At 42.7% G+C, this 16,946-nt stretch overlaps 3 protein-coding genes across 8 annotated transcripts in view; 2 read left to right on the top strand and 1 right to left on the bottom strand.

The window, feature by feature from the left end:
• Window positions 1-937: 937 nt before the first annotated feature.
• LOC117549897 (sodium/bile acid cotransporter-like) lies at window positions 938-9,854 on the top strand. The gene is made up of 6 exons (XM_034222021.1): window positions 938-1,068; window positions 5,355-5,786; window positions 5,877-6,081; window positions 6,426-6,604; window positions 9,217-9,416; window positions 9,533-9,854. Exons 2-6 carry the CDS (start codon window positions 5,383-5,385, stop codon window positions 9,595-9,597), a joined length of 1,053 nt encoding a protein of 350 aa, XP_034077912.1. The 5' UTR covers window positions 938-1,068; window positions 5,355-5,382; the 3' UTR covers window positions 9,598-9,854.
• Window positions 9,855-9,956: 102 nt separating this feature from the next.
• Window positions 9,957-16,614, bottom strand: LOC117550173 (sushi domain-containing protein 4-like). 3 transcript variants are annotated; one of them, XM_034222520.1, is made up of 10 exons: window positions 16,370-16,614; window positions 15,592-15,733; window positions 14,741-14,932; window positions 14,361-14,552; window positions 13,836-14,027; window positions 12,795-12,986; window positions 12,337-12,531; window positions 12,111-12,243; window positions 11,643-12,025; window positions 9,957-11,568 (listed from the first exon to the last, which is right to left on the bottom strand). In XM_034222520.1, exons 2-10 carry the CDS (start codon window positions 15,707-15,709, stop codon window positions 11,543-11,545), a joined length of 1,623 nt encoding a protein of 540 aa, XP_034078411.1. In that variant the 5' UTR covers window positions 15,710-15,733; window positions 16,370-16,614; the 3' UTR covers window positions 9,957-11,542. The 3 variants fall into 3 exon arrangements, with proteins under 3 accessions (XP_034078411.1, XP_034078412.1, XP_034078413.1); XM_034222521.1 differs by having other exon boundaries at window positions 12,391-12,531; XM_034222522.1 differs by having other exon boundaries at window positions 12,436-12,531.
• Window positions 16,536-16,946, top strand: part of fsip1 (fibrous sheath interacting protein 1) — a 37,536-nt gene continuing 37,125 nt past the window's right edge. For 3 of the 4 annotated variants that reach the window (XR_004569583.1, XM_034222523.1, XM_034222525.1), the window contains exon 1: window positions 16,539-16,926. Coding sequence is in view for 3 of the 4 variants with exons in the window: in XM_034222523.1 (XP_034078414.1) it covers window positions 16,771-16,926 (156 nt within the window). In the remaining variant the exon portion in view is untranslated. Of the gene's footprint in view, window positions 16,927-16,946 lie in introns of all 4 variants that reach the window. The other variant, XM_034222524.1, reaches the window with a different exon arrangement.

Below are 16,946 nucleotides of genomic sequence, written 5' to 3'. Positions count from 1 at the left end.
AATGTGTCAATCAATAGGGTTATGGAACTATCACAGACATACTGCATATCGGAATACTTTGATTGCCTTTTACACAATTGATTCACTTGAATGGGAAACACTTTTAGATGGTGATATTCAACACAATGCTTGGATCAGTTACATCTGATTTTCTACGATTTTCTATGAATTCTAGGATTCAAATGTATAGCTGTAAATTATATTTATCCTCATAATTTAATATTCTCCGTTTGCTTTTTATCAGATGGAAAATATTCATAAATACTTGCTTTGCTGTACTTTGATTGTCCTTAATGCCTCCTTAAATCTCAAACAACATCTATGACTATCAGTTGTATCTGGTTTTGTTGCATAATATTGTTTAACCAGACATCTATGCATGTGGAAGCAGCAAGTTAACATAGCTAAAGCTCATGATCCTGTAAGAGACTCCATTACATGTTAGCACGTGAGGTGCATTGAGATTTAAGAAATGGCCCCTTCAGTTTAGACACATGCTTCAGAGATTAAGCCAACAAAATGTTAGCCTGCTCAGCTGTGCAAGTTGTAATTAAAAGTTCTTGGTGTACAAAGCACCCAAGTCTCACAATAAAAAGGGGCCCCTTTTGAAAAGACTGACAACTCTGCCAGGCAAACTGTGTCTGCCCCGTTGCACAATGATAATTGGGGGTCTGTTTACACGTTTGAGGCCAAATGCATAAAGTGCCTTTTTAGAGGTACAGAAGCAAGTCTATTCTGGCCAACGTTTCCCAAAGTGCCCTGAAAAACTGGTACCAACTCCTGATGTGTTGGGCATGACTTCCAGTAATCGGCTTAAAAGCTGGATACATTAGAATTCTGTGTAACGTGAGAATAAAAGCAGCGGTGCGAGGAGTTGAACTATAGGTTCGGATGGTTTGCTTCTGGAGTTGAACGTGTTTACACCGACCATGTTGCCATGAGTCCATGTGACAGCGAGGGGAGGGCACAGTGGCCAAAAGGAGTTAGGCACAAGAATGTGAGGAGGAGAGATGGAAACAAGAGTGAGAGTGAGTACAGCAAAGTTACCGAAGCTGGCTTGAAATTAAGGTAAGAAAATGATCCGCTATTTCTTATTTATTGTCATTATTACATTTTTGCTTTTCACAAGGTAAGACTGCAACTATGGTATTCCTAAATTATCACCAGTCATTTTTATGAAAAGACCAAAATAGAACAAATTCATTATAAATTATTCTGTATAACAGCCTGCTAACCAACTGTTAGAAACATTAAGATGCATGTTGTTTTCCAAAGTTTACACTTAAAATGCAGGTCATATATGCACCATCAATTAAATCAATTGAAGTTAATATACGTACATGTTTGTTGTTTATATATAGATATCGCTTTGGATAAAAGCATCAGCTAAATGTAATGTAATGTTATGTATGTACTGTGTTAGGCTGCAAAGACAATAACTGAACAACTTAATTGTTAGATTTTTTCTCATAAAGAAATGTATTGATTGTAAGGAAAATATAAAATGATGCAATTGATTTTAAATGATCTGTAATTGATTTAGAGACATGTTAAAAGCCTGAAGCTTAGGTCGCAGTTACACAATCAAATAACATCAATCATTTAAGAACAAAACAGTGATTTAAATTAGAGAAAATGTTTGGAGTAGTCTGACATGTCTTGTGAGTGTACAGTGTGGACGAAACAACAAGATCATAAAGATATACACAATGAAAGATGGCTGAGGGATGGCACAATACTCAGCAGTAGTAGAGGAGAAGGACATAATGTCAGATTACACAGACTTCAGTTGTAATGCTACTTGTAATCGTTTTTGGGGTTTACCTAAAGTATGTTTAAATTTGAAGACCATGTGTGTTTTTACTTCTTTTGCTGTGTGGTTTAGTCATTAAGAGATATATTTATAAAATACATCATACATACAAACAATTAAAAATAAATCGTCTTAAGATGCAGTCGTTTTTTCCCACAAAAAAGTTAAATTATCTTTTTAAAAATCCAGAATAAGCTGATTTGTTGAACTAAAAACATATACGGATATAACATGTCTTAACACCAGTGTCAGCTGCATTCTGGACCGCAACTGGCTTCCCAACCATGTGATGACAAAAAAAACATAATAATAATAATAAATAAACATAATATTAGATCACACGTTGTAACGGTACTTATAATAGTTTTTGGGGTTTACCTAAAGTATGTTTAAGTTGGAAGACCATTTGTATTTTTACTTTTGCTGTGTTGCTTAGTCATTAAGAGATAGATTAATACAAATAAATCATACTGTAAAGTCAAACAGAGCCTAGGCTTTAATAAATACAAGAGTAAAAACAGACTACAAGTAGTCAGAAAACAAGTCACCAATTAGTAGGGATATTCAACAGGTGTAAATGATCGCAGGCAGTCCTGCCTCCTCTAGCAAGCTGGGTGCAATCACCCTAATCAGAGAGCCCCAGCTGCAGTAGGAAGAAGGTTTGATTGATTGAAAAGTTTATTAACAGCTTGTATATTGGGTACAGTACAGTACAGTACAGCTCAAAACATACAATTGTTAAGGGGATGCAGACCAGAGAAAGACTTTCGTCTTGTTTACATCAGGGTCCCCCATTTCCAATTCATCCAAGGTATTTAAATAGTTGCTGTGTGCGATCCAGGGAGACGGAAGCATGTAGACGGGAGGCATTTTTCTACTAAGTCAGGACAGGCAGCCGGTAAGAGCAGATCAAAAATGTTGTGTAAGAGCTCCGCAGAGCCGCTGATGTTATGTTCTGTTTGGATTGTTTGCGTGTGTGTCACGTGTCTTGTCAAAACTCTGCGCAGCATTGTGGGGGGCATTCTGTGCTTGGACGCTCTGTTGGTTATCTTCGGAGGGATAGGTGGGAGAGAGAGAGGGATTTATATTTGGAAAGTTTAATTTTTGATTTACTTAGAATCCTGTTGTTTTGACCCACTGAAGAGTCCTGCTAAAAAGGGGAGTAAGTTATTCATTCATGTTCATTTTGTTTGTTAGAAGCATTTGATAGTGAGGTTTATTTACATGTTTTGTTTGTTTTGATCACTAAAATGCACCTTTCTTGTTTAAAGGTTTTTCACCTGAATAAAACTGCTGAATAAAGCTGCTTAATAAAGATGCTGAATGAAGCTGATTAAAGCTGCTTCATGAAGCTGCATAATCTACTAAATAAAAAGTCTAAAAGAAAAGCTGCGGAGTGGAATCCTGTTATTAACGTCCAGTAGATGCCTCGAGTCCCTTTCAAGTGGGGAGTCTGCAAAAAAACAGCGAAACTTGACACATACATAGATACATGAAAACAATAATGACTTAAGATGCATTCGTTTCTTTCCACAAAATTGTTAAATTATCAATATCTTTCACTGAAAACATATATGGGTAGGATATAACATTTCTTAACACCAGTGTCAGCTGCATACTGAACCGCAACTGGCTTCCCAACCATCTGTGATGACATAAAACATACCGGTACATGCTGAGATTCAAGGGGAGCAAAGAGAAACTTTCCCTCTTCAACAAGTCAATGTGGAAACAGCATCTGATGTAGACTCTGCACGTTCATCATACTGCAAAGTACACGTCAACCATTCAAATGAAGCAGTACACATGATGTTATTACATATGCAGGTGTAAACTCTGGCTTCTTTTACATTTTTGCTGATTAATGGTATGCTGGACTTTGACTGAACTCTAAAAGCTGCTGCTGTCCTGGCTTCACATTGGTGATATTATGCATTCCTGTTATAGTATTATCAATCAACACTAATCAAGTATTTGATGTAATTTGCCCGAGTTTTTAAAATTCCCCTGTAGACAACTAAAAGAATGCAATCCAATTTAAAAGTTGGGCTTGGAATAAAGCAAGTAGGCTGGAAAACTGTGTGGATAAACCCATCCATCTTCTCCCGCTTATCCGTGGTCGGGTCGCGGGGGTAGCAGTTCCAGCAGAGAGCGCCAAACTTTATTTTCCCTGGCGACATCAACCAGCTCTGACTGGAGGATTCCAAGGCGCTCCCAGGCCAGCGAAGAGATATCATCCCTCCACCTGGTCCTAGGTCTACCCCTTGGTCTCTTCCCAGCTGGACGTGCCTGGAACGCCTCCCTAGGGAGGCGCCCAGGTGGCATCCTAACTAGGTGCCCGAACCACCTCAACTGGCTCCTTTCGACGCGAAGGAGGAGCGGCTCAACTCCGAGTCCCTCCCGGATGACTGAACTTCTCACCTTATCCCTAAGGGAGACACCAGCCACCCTGCAGAGAAAACCCATCTCGGCCGCTTGTATCCGCGATGTCGTTCTTTCGGTCATGACCCATCCTTCATGACCATAGGTGAGGGTAGGAACGAAAATGGCCCGGTAGACAGAGAGCTTTGCCTTCTGGCTCAGCTCCCTTTTCGTCACAACGGTGCGGTAAGGCGACTGCAGTACCGCTCCCGCTGCTCCGATTCTCCGGCCCATCTCACGCTCCATTGTTCCCTCACTCGAGAACAAGACCCCGAGATACTTGAACTCCTTCATTTGGGGTAAGGACTCATTCCTTACTTGGAGTGGACAGTCCATCGGTTTCCTGCTGAGAACCATGGCCTCAGATTTGGAGGTGCTGATCCTCATCCCAGCCGCTTCACACTCGGTTGCGAACCGATCCAGTGAGTGCTGAAGGTCGCAGACCGATGAAGCCATTAGAACCACATCATCTGCAAAAAGCAGTGGTGCAATCCTTAGTCCACCGAACTGCAGACCCCCTCCCCCATGACTACGCCTCGAAATCCGATCCATGTATATTACAAACAGGATTGGTGACAAAGCGCAGCCCTGGCGGAGGCCAACCCTCACCGGAAATGGGTCCGACTTACTGCCGAGGACCCGGACACAGCTCTCGCTTTGGGAGTACAGAGATTGGATGGCCTTGAGTAGAGACCCCCTCACCCCATACTCCCGCAGCACCTCCCACAGTAACTCCCTGGGAACTCGGTCATACGCCTTCTCCAAGTCTACAAAACACATGTAGACCGGATAAGCGTACTCCCAAGCCCCCTCCAGGATCCTTGCGAGAGTAAAAAGCTGATCCGTCGTTCCACGACCAGGACAGAATCCGCATTGTTCCTCCTCAATCTGAGGTTCGACAATCGGCCTGACCCTCCTTTCGAGTACCTTAGAGTAAACTTGGATAAACCCAACTAAACTCAATAAATAGCAGGTTAAATATTAGTAATACTCAATTTATTCTCAAATGAATACTGAAATCAAATGCTAGATGCTGAATTTATGTGTATTGACGTCTATTGAATGCAAAAACAAACTGTTGCCTTAGCTGGTAATGTATTTAACTTGCTTTGTGTGCCAGGTGAGAGCCGCAGCCCAGCCGTGTTGGGATGAGCGCCACAATGAACGTCACATTAGTCTACAAGGGAATAACTGACATTTACAATGAGGCAAACGTCTCTGGCAATGGAAGTGGTATGGGTGTCTTGAACATCCCCCCTTCCCTAAACAAAGCCATCAACATCCTCTTGGTCGGCATCCTCTTCATCATCATGATATCTCTTGGCTGTACGATGGAGATTTCCAAAATAAAGGCCCATCTCTTTAAGCCAAAAGGAGTATCCATTGCTCTGCTGGCCCAGTTCGGCATCATGCCCCTGACTGCTTTCTCTCTAGCCAAAATCCTGCAGATGGAACCCATCAAGGCTGTGACTGTGCTCATCTGCGGCTGCTGTCCAGGGGGAAGCCTGTCCAACATTTTTTCCCTGGCTATGAAGGGTGACATGAACCTCAGGTGAACCCTCATTCATGTTTTGATTCCAGGTAACAACATTGAAGGCAGGTCAGCCTAACAAAGCTTCTTCTCTCTCTAACACCTCCACAGCATCGTGATGACCACCTGCTCCAGCATTGCTGCTCTGGGTCTGATGCCGTTGCTGCTCTATATCTACTGCCAAGGTTTTGACGGTCTGGAAGATGTCGTACCGTACGTCGGCATCATCTCTGCTCTCGCCCTCACCCTAGTGCCTTGTGCCATTGGCATAGCCATAAACCACTACAAACCCAAATACTCACCGTTCATCAAGAAAGTGAGACTGAAATTTGAAAGCAAACATTTTGGACTTGTCATATCGGGAAAACCAGCATGCACAATACCAGAAAACTGAACCATTGAATTATTTTATACACCTGTGCTTTTACAACTGGAAAACATAATGAAAAAGGCCAAGTTTCCTTGAAAAGTCATCATGGCATTGGTGTAATTTGGTACAAATAAACAGGAAGTCCTTTAACTCTGAAAGCAGACCTTGAAGCCTCCAGATGATGTTTGCCACATTTAGAATTAGGCAGGAACAAAGTAGTTTTTTTTCAGTACATTTCATGTTGCGATTCATTAACTGACCCTTGTAACATGTTGTTGCTTTCTCCTCAGGCTGGTCTCGGCATCCTGACAGTTGCAGCTGTCCTAGTGTTCGGTCTGTCTTATTTCGCCATCAAAGATGTGTTATGGCTCGTCCTCACACCGGATGTGCTGGCCGTGGCGGCTCTGATGCCTCTGATTGGATTTACACTGGGATATGTGATGTCTATGATATGCAGACTCGGTCCAAAGTAAGTGAAAAAACTCTATAATAGGGTTGCCTTCATTGTTTTGTATGATGTGAGGGGATAATTGGTTGTATACTTGATTAAAAACACACAATAGAAACAAATAAAGGTTTTTTGCAACCCTTTGGTTTAATCTTAAGGGCCTGATCAATAGCTATATAGTGAATATAATTACTATAAACACTATTATACAAGTTTATACAATATGATGCTCCAACAGAGGAAACTGTAAAAAGTATAGTTATAACAGTAAAAGGCTACTTACACATTTATGCATCAGTGTTAATTAATAAATAGGTAATAGTCAAACCTTCACAAGAGCCGTCTTTTACTTTTGATACTAATTAAGCAAACATTTCATTTTAATTAAGGATCTAAATCCCGTCTCAAAGTTTTATTTTAAACCAACCTACAGTGTTAAAATAAGTGAAGAAAAACTAGATTCAAAATCTGGGGAAAATCATATTATTTCAAGACAAAACCCTGAGTACTGTCCTGGATCTGCATGCCTCACTGAAATCACGAACAGTCAGCTTCTCCAGCTCAGCCCCTTGGTTCACTTCAGAGTTACGTAGCATGAAGGCAGCTGGGCGTGTACTCGAGCGGCATCTCGCACGATCTGGACTCACTGTTCACAGATTAGCCTATCAGGAACATCAAAAAACCTATTCAAAGTCACTCAAAAAAGCACGGTCACAGTTCTACTCATCAGTAAAAATCCTGGAAAATCCAAGCAGCTTTTCTCTACTGTTGATCATCTCCTCAAACCACAAACTCACACATCGACAGAAGAGCAATGCAATAACTTTGTTACTTTCTTCAGGACAAAAGTTGCCACTATTCGCTCTCTTCTCTCCACCCCTTGCGCTGTGTCTGTCCCTACTGTTAACCCACAGCATGGGATTTTCCAACCGCTCTGCTGCTTCGCGGAGATCTCTCGGCAAGAGGTTGAGGACATCATCTGCAAGATGAAACCCTCCACCTGCACACTAGACCCTCTACCCACAGCCCTTGTCAAATCGAACATCTCGGCTATAAGTCCCATGATCAGCTCCCTCAAGGCTGGTCATGTTCCATCGGCTCTTTACAACGTCATCAGACCCCTTATCAAAAAACCCACCCTAGACCCAGATGTCCTCGCCAACTACAGGCCCATCTCCAACCTCCCATTTATAGCCAAGGTGCTGGAAAAAGTACTTGCCGCTCAGCTTCAGGACCATCTACAACTAAACGGCCTCTTTGAGAAATTCCAGTCCAGTTTCCGTTCCGCCCACAGCAATGAAACGTCTCTGGTCAGGGTCACAAACGACCTGTTAATGATGGTTCCCCATCTCTCCTTATCCTCCTGGATCTGACTGCAGCATTCGACACTGTCGACCATAACATCCTCCTTCAGCGCCTCGAACACACCATCGGACTCTCTGACTCCGCCCTGAGCTGGTTCCAGTCGAGTACGTCTCCTTGGGAGGTCCCAGACACACCCTGTCACCTGTGGTGTCCCTCAAGGGTCGGTCCTCAGGCCCACTCTGTTCACCCTGTACACTCTTCCCCTTGGCCGTGTCATCAGCAAGCATGGAATATCATTCCATTGCTACGCTGATGACATGCAGCTATATATAAAGACAGACCCTATCCCACTGCTTCCTCACTGTCACCATCATCACCGTTCTCATCAACATCCCTTAACACCTGCATTGAGGAGATAAAGGCTTGGATGCAACAAAACGTCCTGCAGCTTAATAGCTCCAAAACAGAAGCTATTTTAGTTGGCACACCAAACCAGGTCCAGTCATCCCACATTACCTTTTCTGGCCAAAACATACCCCTCTCCACAGCAGTTACCAACCTGGGTGTAAGATTTGACTGACATCTGACCTTTGACACCCACATCTAACACCTGTGCAAAACATCCTACTACCACCTCGGGAACATTGCAAAACCCCGTCCCGCACGCTCCCTGTCAGATGCTGAACAACTGGTCCATGCCTTCGTCTCCTCAAGGCTCGATTACTGCAACGCTCTCATCGGGACTCCTAGCGGGAGCATTCAGAAGCTCCAATACGTACAGAACAGTGCCGCTAGGATCCTGATGAGGGTGAGAAAATACAACCACATCACACCCGTTCTTCATTCCCTCCACTGGCTTCCTGTCTCATTCAGGATCGAATACAAGATCGCACTACTGACCCATCAGTGCATCCACGGGAACGCTCCTCCGGAGTCCATACCTGAAAGAACTTCTCACATCACAAACCTCCACGCGCAACCTCCGCTCCACAACCAACCATCGGCTTCGCCCCCCGAGGACCAAACTCCGCACAATGGGGGATCAGGCTTTCTGTGCAGCTGCTCTTCACCTGTGGAATTCCCTCCCAGACCACCTGAGGACTCCACAGACCACTGACGCCTTCAAGAAAGACCTAAAAACCTTTTTCTTTAAAAAAGCCTTTGATTAAACTTTTGTTTCTTTTGTTTTTATTATGCCTCCTGTAGCACCTTGGGATTGCTGTTAGCAATGAAAGGTGCTTTACAAATCAAATGTATTATTACATGTCAATACAATTGGTGCATTTGAGTATGAAATTACTAATGCCAAGTAACTCACCTCTCTTTAGATGCAGCAGGACAGTCTCCATGGAAACAGGGTGTCAAAACATCCAGCTGTGCACTACCATCCTTAAAGTGGCCTTTTCCCCCCAGGTCATAGGACCCATGTTTCTCTTCCCGCTGGTATACTTCACATTCCAGATTGCGGAGGCCCTGCTGCTGACCCTCTGCTTCAGATGTTACCGAGCATTCAAGCCATTGGCCGAGGGTAACTGTCACAGCTGTCCCAGTGTTTTTGTACAGCTGTGTCCAGCACACAGACATTTGGAGCTATTGGTGTTTTGAATTAGACTATTAAAATGTAAATGTACCTCTCTTACACAGACGGTGATGATGTTAAACAAAAGGGAGGTGAAGCGGCCATGATAGTGCCACAAATCACCGCCTAGTGCTGGAGCGAGGAGCCGAATCCTACCTAGTGAAGACTCCATAACATGTTCTACACTCAGGCCTGTGATAGGGAAGACTGGTGAAACAAGGGCGACTAATACTCTTAATACTGTCTACTTAATCAATTCTATAAAATGGTGACTATATGTACGGTTTAATATGCCATGATTTAAAAAATATATATATATATTTTGTATTTATATTTTTGTACTTAAAATGTGCTAATTTTGTGACTTACAATTTGACAATAAATGAATTTGTGGATAAAATATATTGATGTGTCATGTGGTCTTTTGAGACTGTTGAATACTTCAATTAATTCAGACCAAATGAAAAAGAAGGATAAAGGCAATTTGAACATCTCAAATAATATTTAATCAAAATAATTGTATGGTATATACAGAGTAAATTTAACTTAATACATTTTACATATATTAAAATTACCATCTTCACAGAAACACAAAAAAAAAAATGAATTCCTCAGTCCAAAAGTAAATGTAATGGACAGTCAAACCAAGTGAACACTAACATTACACTGATCTGTACACTTACTCACGTGTAGGCGCGTCCAAACAACATTAACAGTGTCACTCAGAACATGTCTGCATTAGAATCAAAACTAAAGCGGCAAAGTGATAAGACTTTCTCCAAGAGCTGTGAAAGCATTAAAAAGAAGACATGGCTGATCAACAGCGTTGTGGGCACAAATAAATACACATCTTAAATTTCCCGTTTACACTCAAAACAGGAATTTACAAGCAGCCTGAATAAATTAAGAGAATAATATTTTCTGGTGTAGAAGTGATGTGTCTGACAAAGCCACACATATCACTAACGCAGCGTCCACACGGCGGCGCGCGTTGAAGCTTGCCGGCAGGCGTGTCTGAAACTCGACCAACAACCAATCACCTGAATCTCCCGCCCCGGACACACAAGCAGCGGCTAGAGCTTGTACTGGCATATGATTTGATTGGCTGACGCTTCCGCCGAAGTTTCAAAAGTTGAACATTGCTCAACTTTTGAAGCGAGCAACGCTCCCACAATGCAGTTCGGCAAAGTGTGACATCACCCCATTCAAAGTGAATGGGCAGAAGCATTGAAGCTTCAACGCACGCCGCCGTGTGGACGGGCCATAAGCTGTGGAGGCATTTAGCTGACATTCATGTTTCAAATTCCTTATTTTTACAGAATCCTGTGCATAGAAGTGGAAAGCTAAGGCCATTGGGGGCAAGAGTTGGAATATGAAGAGAATACGTCTGAAAGCTTTGCGAGAGTGAAATGTGCTTAATGCAGGCCTGGGAAAAAAAGTGTTTGCCCTCAATCCAATGAAAAATGCAGCTGAGTGATCTCTTGGGGGGACAAGTTACCTTAAACTGTACAGTGACATGTGGAAGGACATGAATAATAACACCTTAAGTAATACTTTCTAATCACAAAAACCTTGTGAAGACAATGCTGTGAGCGTAAATGACTTGGACAATAATCTTGATTTCCTTCTTTCATGCATCTTCACCGATTCTGGTGCGAAATGTGGGTAAAGAAACAGTGAACAAACACTGAAGAGATTATTAGCTCTCAAACTGAGTTCCCCCACTAAACTGAAATACAACAGGCATTAAGTCCAACAGCCTGTAAGACACACTGTCTTCATTTTTCTTCCTTTCTGTTTTTGTTCCACGTTTTCAAACGGAGCTTCAGACATTAGACGTACATACATAGATAAAGAATTCTTATGAAAAATGTAAGCATGTATGTACATGTGAATCCCTTCTCTCTTCTCCTTTGGGATGGGCCGAGGAACTACTCTGAGTGACCCACAGCTTCACTCAGAGCCTCGTCTGTGTTGACAGCTGTGTTGACAAACTCTCAAGAGTTACCCGCTCACCAGTGCAGGTCAGGAGCAACGCTGGTTTCCTCGAGTAAGTACAAAGGCTGTTGCATTTTTCAGGCCTCCTTCAACAATGGCATATCTGTAGACAAAAGACCATTATTAGCAAAGAGGGGGTTTTAGGTAAGTAAGAAGTGTGTTTGAATTGGGCTTCACCATCAGAGTAGTCCATCTCAGAGTCCAGAGACAGGTTGTGATGGTCGCTGCCTGCAGACGGCCTTCTTTGAGAGTATGATGGAGCTGCAGCACCTGCGTGCTCCAGAACCCAGGTGGAGGATGAGGGTGAAGGTGACGAGGAGGACGGCACAGGGTGGACCACGGCCATCTCTGACTGCTGCTGTTTGAGGGAAGAAGGTCGAGAGGGGCCAGCCTCTGGCGCTGTGGCGTGCTGACCCTCAGACAGCACTATCTGGACTCGAGACTCGGAGCTGAGGGACGTGGCTCCACAAGTATTCACAGCCTCATCGTACGAGGGCAGAGTCACCTGGACTCCTTCCACCATGATGGACACGGGCTGTCCGGACACTCCCTGATCCCGTCTAGGTGTGAAGGATGAGAAGACAGTTAGTTACCACTAGTTTCTTGAGTGTAAAGTGCTTTTCCGTATTTTGAGGGCAGACTCACCGATGGAGGGATTTTAGTTTTGGCTGCAGAAGAACAAACAGCACCACCAGGAGCAGTATTAGGGCCACTGAGCTGGCTGTGGAGGCCACTATGGACAGGGCGGGCATCCCCAATGGTAAAGTTGGGTTGTGGTCTGTGAAATACATAACAGTTGACACAGTTATGTGTACAGAAGTTAATTGAATTATTTATGTAATAGTACAAAATGTGTAATCTATTTGTGTGCCTTGCTCCATGAGGCAGCTGAGCTTCATTTGGCTGTCCCATTCTCCATACTGACAGGTAAGGTATTTATAGTCTCCCTTCAGGACATAGCCTTCCTCACAGAAATACTCAATCACAGTGCCCTGAGAAAGTCTTTGGCATGGGGCGGGGTGGCAGGTGTAGCCCCCATTTGCTGGCTGAAATGGAGGCTGGCAAACTGTCGACAGAGGAGAAAGGAAACAATAAATACATAAACTCCACTGCTGTATGTTATTACTTGAATTCTGTTAACAAGCAATAAACTGTTTACATTTGTCTTGTGTTTTATTAAACGTTTTTTGCGTGAATCTTCCCTAAGTGTACAAAAATGACATGTGGAGTTCCCTAAGTCTCCCCTCCTGGTGCCTCTTTAGTTCAACTGCTCCCACTAGCTTACATTATTTAAAAACGACTTCATATCTTCTGGAGGTCTGTCTTTACCGTCACTGCGTATACAGCGGGGAGGTTCAGAGGACCAGTGTCCCAGTGCAGAGCAGGTGAGAAAGCTGGGTCCGTCGGGCAGGTAACCGGGGTCGCAGCTGTACTCCAGTACGGTGCCCACAGGGAACGAGCTTCTGTTGGTTTCTGTCAGATTAGTGGACCCGTGCTGCACCGTAGAGGGCCTTATACAACCTTAAAAGGGGGTAAACAAATACAGTTAAAAGCTGAATTTACAACAAAAAAACATATACAGGCTTTGTCTATAAAAGCACTTAAAAGGACGTTTCAGCTATTTGCGCTAATAGCTGATACGTGTCAGTTAATCTATCTATACCTTGCTATGTAAGGCAGCTGCTCGACATTAGTCTGCCCCATTTCCAATACTGACAATAACGGAATTTATAGTAGGCTTCAGATTATAACCTTCATCACATAAATACTGAATCCCAGTGCCATGAGGTAGCCTTCCACAAGTGAGCTCCTGTTCTCTGATTGATATTGACTGTGGCATACTGTCGATTGAAGAAAGGGAAAACAATAAAACACAAACTCAGATGCTGTATCTTGTTTCGCTCCGTGTCATCTCAGTGCATCTGTTTGTAATAAAACTTGCTTTGTCTCCATCCAAGGATATTCGGAGTATTCAACAATCTGGGCAGCGCATTGATCATAACTCGTCTGTTTTTGTTATTGCAGTTGCTGGATGTTGATTTAAGAGGAAAGAAGTTTTTCTCTGATCTCTTGTGGAGTTGGTTTGTATGATCAGCCCCGATATGTCTCCGACTGCATTTACAGGAAAACACTCATGTTGTTTTTGGATATAAACAAACTGTTTGTGTTACGAACACAGAACGCTGAAATACATAGGGAAAATGCTTACACTAGGTTAGAACATTAAATGGAAAAATACACAGAATACATAAATATATATTTTTTTTAAACAAAAGAAAAATCTCAAACTATTTACTAAAACTACATGCTGTAAACAGGTTTGAAGGGTGGTGAAAATGCAGACTGTATTAAAAGGGGGTTTGTTTTTACCATCACTTCTTATACAGCGAGGAGGTTCAGAGGACCAGTGTCCCAGTTTGGAGCAGGTGAGGATGATGGATCCGACCGGCAGGTAACCGGGGTCACAGCTGTACCGCAGTACTGTGCTCACAGGGAACAAACTCCTATTGGAGTCTGTCAGATTAGTTGAGCCATGCTGCACTGTGGAGGGTCTTACACAACCTTAAAAAGGGGACAAATAACAGTTAAGATCTCTAATTAGCTTAAATATATTTTGTATACAGCACATTTGTTACAAAGTGCTAAACTGGTCAAGTTAAAACTAAGTTTAGTTTTTTCTTTTTTATGATCTATGGCATTACAACTTGCACATAACAGATATTTTTGAGAATACTTCTAGCCAGGATTATGCTGTTTCTATAGAAATGCAGGTGATTATATAATCCAGTGAAAAGCAAGGCCACAGTCAGTCAAATTAGGAGCCATGTGCGGTTCAGATTGTTCTGAAAAATGAATTTATCTTATTGATACATCTCAGTTTGAGGACTGACCAACCTTGGCTCACACAACTGATCTGCATGGGTCCGTCCCACTGTCCGTCCTGGCAGGTCAGGTAGTTATAGTCTCCACTGAGAAAAAAGCCATCGTCACAGAAGAACTCAATCACAGTGCCGTGGGAAAACATCCGGCAGGGCGCTGGGTGGCAGGTGTAGCCCCCATGTTCGGGTTTGAAGAGGGGTAGACATGCTGATGGAGGAAAATAAAACGTAACAAATAAAGCAGCAACAAGTGCATGGTGTTGTTTATCTATAACCATAAATCATTACAAATAATTTACAGAGAGAAGATTTTAAATGAGGTTAGCTGCTCACATCAGACACATTCTACGTTACTTTGTAGATTGGACAAAGACTGAGGTAGACTAAATAACTTACCACCACTGCGTATACAGTGAGGAGGGTCAGAGGTCCAGCGTCCGACTGTGCTGCAGGTGAGGATGCTGGGTCCGTCTGGCAGGTAACCAGGGTCACAGCTGTACTGCAGTACTGTGCCCACAGGGAAGGAGCCCCTGTTGGTTTCTGTGAGGTTTACCCAGCTGTTCTGGACCATATAGGGCCTCACACATCCTGGGAAGAAAAGACGAAACAAATGAGAAATTCTGTGAAACTGCGCAGGTTTTCAGCAGAATTAATACAATAAATATTTTGAGCCGTGTTTGATACATGTTACCCAGTGAAGCCACCAGTAAGTGACACACAATATGACCTATAATAACCATCTGCATTACAAGAGCATGGCACCAAATGTGTCCAGAAAATGTCGAAGCTCTAATTCTACCTATTACATAAATTGCAATATTGTATGGTTTGGCAGTGTCATGGCTAATCCCATCCTCTTAAATCGGGACATCTGTACTAAATTATTTTATGTTAAATATTCACTTCACTATTGCGTAACAATAACATGTGAATATCACTGACATCATAATGGATGGTTTAAGTGCTTTTTTATTAGGTCTGCAGGATTACTGAAAATAAATCTGCTTGGATAAACTGTAAAATGTTGAAAACAATGTTAGGAAACAGTCACTACGGTATCCCCTGTGCAGTATGACATGCAATACATCCCTTCTTTGTCAGGATTGTTTGATTTTAAACCATTGTGTGTGTTATAGATAACAAAGCTGAATAATACTATTAATATTCGTAAAAGAAAGGTTAACGTACAGATACAATCTAAAATGCTTAACATTGTATGAGTGTTCGACCATCATTGTGCTCCTTACCTGACCCTTGCCCAGTGGACACTGCAGTCAGTACCAGCAGCAACAAGAACAACCGTTTAGTGGATGAGCGGTGGGCCCACAAGGCAACTGATGTTGATTGTATCATTCCATCGCACATCTTTCCCCGCTGAGTCAACTCAACCTGGTATGATCAAAACATATTGTAAGCACAAAAAGGCTATACATAATATGATGAAAACGCAATCACCCAGAGCCTTGACCACATGCTGTCACCTGGCTGGCGCAGGTACTCTGCAGAGCTTGGACAGCTTCCAGCGAAATGGGTGTGATTTTGGTACAATGACAGCACTGAGAAAAAAAGCCTAGCAAAAACCATTTAGCAAGTTAGCGTTTTTATTGCGAAACCCATGCCAGTTGCTCCCTTTAATACCGTTAATTATCTAAACGAAGCGACGTTTTTAGCTAACCATGTCACCCACACGTCAAATATAACCATGTTCCTGAATGGTTCTATCGCAGCAGCTACACACCCATTTTCGGTGCTTCCTTGTTAGCCTTAATAGCTACGTTTGATAACGTTACAGGGAGCAAGGCCAAAACAAAAATAAACCACTGTTATACACCGAGTGTACAATGTGGAGTATACTTAGCTAGCAACTAGCAAATGTGCAGACACCTATCGAATATGTATATTCAACGAAGCACATCACAGCTGGTTTGATTGTTAGGCTAGCTGCCTTGGACAATCAATATTAGCCTTCAAAGCTGGCTAACGCTAGTAAGACATAAAAAGGGCTCGTTGTTTGGCGTTACCTACCACAAAAACACGGCCTCGAGTCCTCCACCTTCACGTTCTCACACTGTATACATTTATTAACACTATCTCAGCTTCACTGACGACATTTGACGTTACTAATTAAACGAAGATATCATTTAATAATCTAGCGCAGCGGTGCAGCTACAGCTAACCCCTAGCTAGCTCCCTACTAGCTAGCTTGTTACCCGCTACGCTAGCTAGCAGCATCGATTGAAGCATCAGCTTGGCTGCCTCAATTCCGTCCGGGAGCCATAGTAACACATGCATATTTCCATAGTTACAACATCCGGGACTGTTTGCGTCCATAGTTACCAAAACACAAGGAGACAAGTTGTTTTACTTAGGCAACAGCAATTTAATAATATATATATTTTTGACGTTTTACTTCTTGAAATCGCACCATGGAAATCATCAAAGGTACTTTGGATGACATTTCTCGACCTGCATCGAGTGAGCAGACAGGCAGCCGTGTGTCAAGCATGTCATATGGTGACAGAATTGGTACAACTACTCCATTTGCTCTGGTTGTTTTGACTAACGATGCTGCTGATGTTCAGGTAATTTAGTAAAAAGCGAT

Source organism: Gymnodraco acuticeps, unplaced genomic scaffold, assembly GCF_902827175.1.
Source record: "Gymnodraco acuticeps unplaced genomic scaffold, fGymAcu1.1, whole genome shotgun sequence".
In the NCBI taxonomy this organism is placed as follows: Eukaryota; Metazoa; Chordata; class Actinopteri; order Perciformes; family Bathydraconidae; genus Gymnodraco; species Gymnodraco acuticeps.
The sequence above is the reverse complement of the archived record's forward strand: the minus strand, read 5'-3'. Positions and strand labels throughout refer to the sequence as shown.

What these genes read in the sequence shown, in the direction of transcription:
- LOC117549897 (XM_034222021.1), top strand. Translation starts at nt 5,383, where the DNA reads ATGAGCGCCACAATGAACGTCACATTAGTCTACAAGGGAATAACTGAC. An exon ending in ACTCACCGTTCATCAAGAAA is followed by an intron (nt 6,082 to 6,425) that starts GTGAGACTGAAA and finishes CTTTCTCCTCAG; the next exon opens with GCTGGTCTCGGCATCCTGAC. An exon ending in ATATGCAGACTCGGTCCAAA is followed by an intron (nt 6,605 to 9,216) that starts GTAAGTGAAAAA and finishes ACCTCTCTTTAG; the next exon opens with ATGCAGCAGGACAGTCTCCA.
- LOC117550173 (XM_034222520.1), bottom strand. Translation starts at nt 15,709, where the DNA reads ATGTGCGATGGAATGATACAATCAACATCAGTTGCCTTGTGGGCCCAC. An exon ending in TCGCTGTATAAGAAGTGATG is followed by an intron (nt 12,987 to 13,835) that starts GTAAAAACAAAC and finishes CCCCCTTTTAAG; the next exon opens with GTTGTATAAGGCCCTCTACG. An exon ending in AAACTAAAATCCCTCCATCG is followed by an intron (nt 12,026 to 12,110) that starts GTGAGTCTGCCC and finishes CTTCACACCTAG; the next exon opens with ACGGGATCAGGGAGTGTCCG.